This window comes from Phymastichus coffea, unplaced genomic scaffold, assembly GCF_024137745.1.
Source record: "Phymastichus coffea isolate CEN01 unplaced genomic scaffold, Cenicafe_Pcof_1.1 PCOF00014, whole genome shotgun sequence".
Lineage (NCBI taxonomy): Eukaryota > Metazoa > Arthropoda > Insecta > Hymenoptera > Eulophidae > Phymastichus > Phymastichus coffea.
In genome coordinates, this window is record NW_026706825.1 from 2,086,115 (window position 1) to 2,095,000 (window position 8,886).

An 8,886-nucleotide genomic window follows, 5' to 3' on the forward strand; every position below is an offset into this window, starting at 1 on the left:
ATAACAAGGCGCCAGCCTATCCTAAGTGCTCCCCTGCCTTTGCGGGAGAGCAAGGGACACTGGGTCGAGCTCAGACTCCCTCACCCGATACAGAGGAACATAGGTCTCGAGGTAGAGTCTGTCTAGAGGATAACCGGACGATGCCGATAGAAGAAGAAGACCGGACGATGCCGAAAGAAGTAGACGAAATTAACGATGCCGAAAGAAGTAGACGAAATTAACGACGCCAAAAGAAGATGACGAGGCTGCTCTAGCCGAAGACGATGAAGACAGAAGAAATTGACAAATACGACGAATAACTATGGAGACAAGGCTGACACAGCAGAAGCCCCCCCGCGAAGTAATGCCTAGCGGCAGTTTCCACGGGGGATACAGGCTGGACACAGAGAGATGGGAGTTTAGTGGGTATACCATGCTTAGGAGACTTCCACACAGGACGAGCCTGACGGTCGCTATCGTGCATAAAGCATTCTCCAACTCTCTTACAAAAAAAAAATAAAAAAAAAACACACACGTGCACAAACACACACACTCACACACACACATATATATACACACATTCACCCTTGCGTAATTTTTGAATTATCGAATGAATTTCGTTTATATGACTACTGTTACCGGCTGATTGTTCAGCTACAAGTAATTGAAGACAATCAACCAGATCATTTAGATCATCCCACTACACACATTCTATAATAATATTGTTTCATACAATTTTGTAACTAGGTAAAGATGCACCAATTTTCAACTTTTTTTCTCCTGTGTTAGGTGTTTTAGTCATATTATGTAATGTACCAATAATATTACTAAAGTTGTGACTTTTATGAGCTTTTAAAGGCTCATCTGTAGTCATTCTTTTACTATGTACGCTAGATTTTTCGAAAATTTTTCAATATTATTCAGATTCTCTTGATTTATTAGACTTGTATTAGGCTGCTTTGAGTAACTTCATTAAACTATATAACGTAGTTTGGGTTTTTGCTCGGAAAAATCAATTTCGCGACCTTCTCGTCATATTGAAGAGGAAAAACACTATCCATTTTCGTCGATTGATCCAACTTTAATCTTTCGCCTTCTTTCGAGGATACTTGCATGTTATTTAGTCATTGATGGTCTTGAGTAGCTTTAGGTGTCATCCTATTAGTCCTTCATGAGATAACTGTTTCATCTTTATTTGTTAGTATTGTTGGCAATTTCACACGTATTGCGCCACATCTTCATAGATGGCTATTTTCTGCTTGTCTGTCTAAAGCTATTTGACATTCTGATTCGTAACCGCCATAACTCGAAACTTTCGATATCAGGACGTCATACCTAAGTATCTACGTAATTGATTGATATTTTTCGGGGCTAGATATTCAAGGATTGAACGAACTCTCTATGGGTCAAGCCAATCTTGTTAACTTTGTTTAAAATAACCTTAAGCCACCTGATGTGCTCTTGAAAAGTTTTGGTAGCAATTATCAGATCGTCTATGGATGCAAAAGCATATGATTCCATTTTGGGTATGATAAGCTTGTCAGCTAACATCTGAAATGTTACTAGGCCATCTATTAAACCATATGACATTCGAACAAATTCTAAAAGGCAAAGTCCTGGAATAGTGAAAGCTGTTATGGGTATCGATTTCTCCATAAGACGGATTTGTAGAAATGCACCCGAACAGTTAATCGCGCTTATATATTTGGCGCACTGAAATTTTCGCAATACCATGTAACAGTCCTATCTATGAGCTCTTCTCTTATTTTCACTGGATTACTGCAACCCGCTAAACTCGTGAATGTACTTACATCAATTAGTACATTAAACAGCGCCACATCACATATTATATGATTGTATTAGTGCTAGAGTCAAATTTCATGACTATATAAGGAGCGTGGCGTCACTCTACTTATAGATAGGTAACGATCTTATACTATGTTACCAATTCTTTAAAGGTGGGCAAGTGAAGCGCACTCGCTCATACGAGGGGGGTCAATACGTCTTTACAAAACGAAGGAAAAAAAAGTTTTGCGTATATAATTTTTTTTTATTTTTCAACATAATCTCTTTGAAGGTCGATACATTTTATTAAACGGCCTTTCAGTTTTCTTAAGCCATCAGAAAAATATGTTTTCTGAAAACCATCAAAATAGGCATTTGTTTCGGCGATGACTTCTTCATTCGACGTGAATCGTTGTCCGGCAAGCCATTTTTTGAGGTTCCGAAATAAGAAAAAGTCACTGGGAGCCAAATTAGGCAAATATGGTAGATGGTCAATTAATTCGAACTTTAAACCGTTAATTATTGCCGTCGAAACTGCACACATGTGAACTCGAGCATTGTCTTGAATAAAGAGGCATTTTTTTTTGTTCAAGTGAGGACGTTTTTCTCTGATTTTTTCTTTCAGCTAACCTAATAATGACGCATAATAGTGTATAGTGATCGTCTGGCCCGTTTCCAAGTAGTTGATGTAGATAATTCCATACGCATCCCAGAAAACTGTGGCCATGATCTTGCCAGCTGACTTTACTGTCTTTGCCTTCTTTGGGGCTGATTCTCCTGCGATAATCCATTGTTTGGACTGTTCTTTGGTTTCAGGAGTATAGTGGTGTACCCATGTTTCGTCTACAGTTATGAGTCGATGCCAAAAGCAACCGAACAAGATCGGACAACGAATTCGCTTAAAGCGGCTCGAGGCAAGACGCAATGCCGAACAAAATGACAGAGTGCGTAAGTCGGGCGAAAAACTAAAGTGACAAATGCAGTTAGCAAGCAATATGAGAGAGAGAGCCTAAGAGAGAGAGAGAATCAAGTAGGTACTTACAGTAGTTGTCGTCGGTTATTAGAACGGCAGCAACGCACGAACAGTAGATCGCGACCACGCTTAATCCTGTCCTACACTCACGCGGGCGTTCTCGCTTCCTAGCCTTATAGCTGACGGAATTCCTGTCAACATCAGCTATGCGCCTTCGCTTATCGATGGCGATCTTTGGACTCGTATAATCGCCACTGCGTACTCGCTTACTCCTTCGAGATCTCTCGTAACGCAAAAGAAAAGATGTTACTGTCAAACTATGCTAGCGTCCGTACTTGTTTCGGCTCACATGCCAACTGACTCATTGCGCGCTCTCCTTCTCTCTTCCCTTCGCGATCGCGGTCTCTCCGCGACATCCGCGCTAGGGACTATCGATAGTATAGATCGTAGGACTCGACTCTTACCTTGTTCGCTGACATTTCAACTGCGCTACAAATTACAAATTATTATAATGCATGATAAAGTATAAATATGATTAATAAACAAACTGGCTGCAGGGAGAGAGAGACATAACGAGAATGCGACTCGTTATAATACTCATTTTCATTCATTTTACCAATACATAACAGCATATTATCAAACTAACTTCGAGTCAAGTCGATCACAAATAAATGGTCATCATTTTTCATATTCCACGTAATTTTAAAAAGGGATTCTGATACATGTTTATAAGAACAGTGATAACAAAAATTAAATAAAACATTTGATTTATAATAGCAGGGATATTTGTAGTTCATGTTATTCAATTACTAGTATTTTTAAATAAACAATGACCATATATGTTATGATGTGGACGCATCAATTTGCTTCATCGCTTTTTTATAGAAAGGGTTAAGTTAATAAGCTAAACAAATTATCTACACTTTAGCGAGTCTGGAAATATAAAGCAATAACTTTATATTAAATTATCGAACAACAATAGTAGTTTTTATTATTGAAAGTCACATATATTTTTTTATTCTTTTCTTAATAATTCTTATGATTATAACACTGAAAATAGTAGAGAAAAGATTTCTACTTTAAAGCTAATTTCTTTTTTTACAGACCTGTAGCTAACTGTTTAACAAACGGCATTGGCGTAGAGCCTGAAGCATTTGATTTCGTTACTATCTACTTCAGTGATATTGTTGGTTTTACAGTCCTGTCCGCTGAAAGTACACCGTTTCAAGTAAGTTTATTTATATCAATTAAACTTAGTTTTTCAAATATTTTATAACTGATTAACATATTTAAACTGAATATGTTCTAATTTTAGGTGGTGAATTTTTTAAATGACCTTTACACTCTGTTCGATCGTATTATCAAAGGCTATGATGTATATAAAGTGGAAACTATAGGAGACGCTTACATGGTGGTAAGTTTTTCCAAAGCAAATGTACAGAGAGTAAAGAGACAAAAATATTAAATAAAACCATGTGAGCTATAGTCTATAAATACGATATAAAAGTACAGACTCAATGTTGCGATTTACTTTATGGTTTAGCGTTCGCAGCAATCGAAAGAGCTAATTTTTTTATTAGATTTAAATGACATATTATAGTAATTTATAAAATAAAAATATATGAAATTTTCCTATTTATGAATAAATAATAACTATAATAATGGTCAATGTACTATAAACAAAATAATAATTAAAAATTAAACGAAAATGTCTCGGTTTATTCAATTGCAAAGGGGGAGGAAATATTCTTACAATCACAGCTGAATGCGCCACTGCTGTGCCCCCTGCGAATTATGACGGGTTCTGTTTCGGTAAAGGAAGCCGGTGCTGACTTCCACAGGTGCAAATCTACCGCGATGACAGGGAAGGTGAAGAGAGGAAATCGAAAGAACTACAAAAGGCGATACCTTTATTTACTCCATCGAAATAGTACATGCACAGTTTCTTACAAACCAAGATGGTGAGAGCGCACGCTCGAACCATGAAAACGCGACAGTAGGTGGCGGTTAGGATCGTATTCGCTCAACTAATGTACGCGATGAGTCGATAATATTTAGGAGCGGATTCACTCAATTAATGTACGCAACGAATCAGTTCACGGCGTTGCGCCAGGCGAGAGCTAGTGCGAGAGAGAGAGAGTCCGCGAAACAAATACTGAAATTGGATCCACCGGATAGCCTCTCCTGCGGCTCGCTGATGAAGAGTCGTCGTCTGCGGAATCGCAGTCCCGCAGGCAGTAGGTCTCGCTGGATCACCGGATTGTGGCTGGTTGGCTGCTGGTGGCCGGGATCTCCAGCTGGATCATCGAATGATGCTAGCTGTTAAGGATGCTCAAAGCAGCCGGAGATTTGCCATACAGAAGACTCCACTCAATGATCCTTGGCTTGTTCACTTTCAGCCGGTGCACCGTCAATCTATATTCTAGGCCGTGACCTGATTAGTCAGTTATCACTCCTCAACTGCTCGTCAATACTTCTTCGTTTCGCTCTGCCTTCGTCTTGCGGCGCGAACAGCGTCTTCCATGTTTTCGCTTATTCTTCTTCCTCTCTCTCTCTCACACACACTCTTCTCGCTTTCGCTCTCCCTTGCGCCGTCTTCTCCGCCGGCCGCGCTCTCTCCTCTCCAGGCCCTGCAACGACACGAGCGCATGAATGCTATGTCAATCATAGCCACGCTCGGCCGCTACATCCGTGCGAGGAGAGTGCCACGCACAGGGTTAGCGAACATCGCTGTCAGCCCTTTCACACAATTCTTTGGGAAAGAGCGAAATCGAATTACTTTTTAATTAATAATATTAGAATGCCGAAAGTCTGATTGTTATGCATATGATTTAGGGCTTTTGAATAAAAATAATTTCTATTAAAAAAGAATTATAGTAGCTGGCGGCAAGAATAGGCATATATTGGCAGTGAATTTATGACATGATGTTCTTTACAGCGGGTTAGAATTTTAGAGAAATAGAAACACATTCGATGACAAGGCAATTAGTCATCTTTAATTAAAAAGTCAATTTAATAATACTTTTTCCGACTATCGCTTGTTCACGTCCGAACTAAATTTAACTCAATTATACGCGTTTACAAATATATATTATGTACGTGACTTGCTCGGTCGCTCTCGAAGCTTTGAGCAAGCTCAAGAACACTTCCTTCCTACACTCGGTCATCCTGTGCGTACATACTCGTACCACCTGTAACGGGGATTGAGAAGAATCCGGGCTCGGTTAGGCTGAATGGCTCGGGTTGTCTTCTTCCTGAGACGCCTGTCCACCAGGTGTTGTCGGAGCGTCGTGGCTCCAATATTAGGTCGAGGCGCTAGACCTGCACGCCTAAACGCGAAACTCGAGGGATCGACAGGATAGACGGAATAACGAATTAAAAAAAATCGCGCAAGAACAATAGACGTAGTATTTATTGGCGATAACACGGATGTTACATTAAACAAGAAGTTATACATAAGGGCGGCTAAGCAGAGAGAGAGAGAGCAAGAAGCCAATTTGAGAGAGAGATAAGGTGCGCGACGGTACTTACAAATCGCTCTCCCGTAGAAGTAGCTTCGCAGCAAGCGCTCAATCAAAAGAGGAAAAGGCCTCGAAGAGGCAGGCACCGGTGGCACAAGGCCGTCATAAAGACACACAAAACACTCTTGATCTCTTCCTAGATCCTCAATCTATCCACACTCTCCTCTCCTGGATATCGTCGACGAATACGTCACCGCAAGCTTGAGTATCGAGAACAAAGAGATTGGATCGCTAGCCGGACACGTGTGTTCGCGTCAAAACCTTACAGCCGAATCTCTCGCATCAAGAAACCGAGCGCCTTCCTCGCGGTCTGCGCGTTCGATAATCGAATCCGTCTCTCTCTCTCTCTCTCTCTCTCTTATCTACCTTACTTGAGCCCGCTGAAACTTAAGTGATACGTGTTAATATGCATTTAATTTACAAAAGCATATTAGGACATGGGAGAGAGAGACATAACGAGTAGCAGTCACACTCATTATACACCTCATACGAGGTCTGTCCGGAAAGTATCGGGCCTACGTTTATATCTTCGCACCATAGTGTTCGAGCGACCTCTACCGGACAGAAACGTCAACAGTAAAGCCTCACGAATCTATTGGATACTTACTTACACCTGCCGGACGTATAGTTCATGCGCAGTGTGTCTTTGTTTACAGTGCCTTTTCCGCGTTCATCGGATTTTGATATTGTCAAAAATGACTGAAAAACAAGATCAACGAATTTGCTTTCAACTCGGAAAAACGAGTTCGGAAACTATTGAAACGATGCAGAAGGCCTTCGAAAGCGAGTGTATGAGCAAAACACGAATAAAAGATTGGTATAAACGGTTGAAGGATGGTCGCACTTCTGTTGATAGTGATTCTCGTTCCTGCCGACCTTCGACGACAAAAACCGCAGATAATATTGAGCGGATGCGACTTGCAATCGAACAAGATCGTCGTAGACCTTGGGATATCAAAAACTATCATTTCAGAAATTACAACCGAAAATTTAGACCAAAAAAAGCACGTCAAAGTCGGAGCAATGTTAAGTCAATGTTGATTGTTTTTTTCTATTGTGAAGGTGTTGTACATCACGAATATGCACCAACAGGTCAGACAATCAATAAAGAATACTACCTTCAAAGTTTGAAACGTTTGCATGATGCAGTAAGAAGAAAACGGCCGCACTTTTGGGAAAGTGGTGACTGTCTTCTCCATCACGATAATGCACCAGCGCATTCATCCAATCTTGGACAGCAGTTTTTGAGCAAACACAATATCGCATTGCTTCGACAACCTCCATACAGTCCTGACATAGCCCCTTGTGACTTTTGTCTGTTTCCAAAACTAAAAAAACCACTCAAAGGACACCGATTCGATGACAAAATAACAGTTGAAAACAATGCGACGAGTGGACTTAAGGCTATCCTTAAAAGTGAGTTCCAGGACTGTTTTGAAAAGTGGAAACATCGATGGAACCATGTTATTCAATCAAGTGGGGATTACTTTGAAGGATGCCACCCACCAGATGATAAAGAATGAAACTAACACGAAAATATAAAGGTAGGTGCGGTACTTTCCGGATAGACCTCGTATGTTGAGAAGATGTAACGAAAGCTCGTTCGTTATTAATTTAAAAGATGGGCAAGTGAGGCGCACTCGCTCATAGCAATCAAGGCAGGAAACAAAGGGTCGGAAAGGTAAAGAAATGAAAGCAATTAAGGAATTATACACACAACAAAATTGCATTCAAATCAAATCTAATTCTAATCAAATCAAATTGAAATTACACTTAAACTTCGAAAATACCGTACAATAATAAACCGTATAATAATACGAACTCTTAGCCTAATGAACACAACGATGTTGCAACACGTCTTAACACTAATGAACATAACGGTGTTCTTAACACCTAGTACAATACCTATGCAATGAACAAATTAACTAACTTTTCGCGCTTACAAATCTAACAGACGAAGAGCACGCGTCGCCCGGCAGATGACCGCTATGACGACGAACCGACTTAGCCTACTTAAACTAAAAGAGAAAGCCGTCCGACGAGGGATCGTCTTGACGATTCTCTACCTGAATAACATAAGCCGACAAGGAAAAAAACCCAGAAACCAGACAGTACGTTCCCAAAGGTTTTTGGTGCGCTGAAACCGAATCTGACCTCAGAATTGCTCCGTCACCCTAGGTTTTCGAGAAATCCTAACCTAAAAGTTCAAAAAACACGATTTTTCACTATATTACGCGTAGTATTACGTCGTAAGCCAATTTTATTTTAAAAAACGAGTAATGCTGTCTGAAAGTACTACTCTTACCCTTCAAAATCCTTTTTTCAGATTTAAAAAATCTTTCTTTTCCTACGAGATGTCGTAGATTGAATTTGAGTGATTTAGCGATTTCGTTACAGCACGAAATAGTGGCGAATTTCCGAATAAGGAGTTATAGTGTAATTATATGTTTTTTGGGTCACTGAATCCAAATTTAACGTTAGAATGACTCTATAATCTCAATTCCCTTAACCCTAGAGCCCCATAACCTGCGACGCTGTAACCCCTGACCGACATACCCCAATTTCCTTAACCCTCGAGCCCTTTAACCTGCTGCGGTATAACCCCCGACCCTCACACCCCAATTTCCT

General features: G+C 40.3%; 1 protein-coding gene across 4 annotated transcripts in view; it reads left to right on the forward strand.

The window, feature by feature from the left end:
- Positions 1 to 8,886, forward strand: part of LOC131674304 (receptor-type guanylate cyclase Gyc76C-like) — a 1,727,826-nt gene that overhangs the window by 1,333,597 nt on the left and 385,343 nt on the right. For all 4 annotated transcript variants that reach the window (XM_058952904.1, XM_058952926.1, XM_058952919.1 and 1 more), the window contains 2 exons: positions 3,842 to 3,965; positions 4,053 to 4,151. In XM_058952904.1, the coding sequence (XP_058808887.1) occupies positions 3,842 to 3,965; positions 4,053 to 4,151 (223 nt within the window). The remainder of the gene's footprint in view (positions 1 to 3,841; positions 3,966 to 4,052; positions 4,152 to 8,886) is intronic.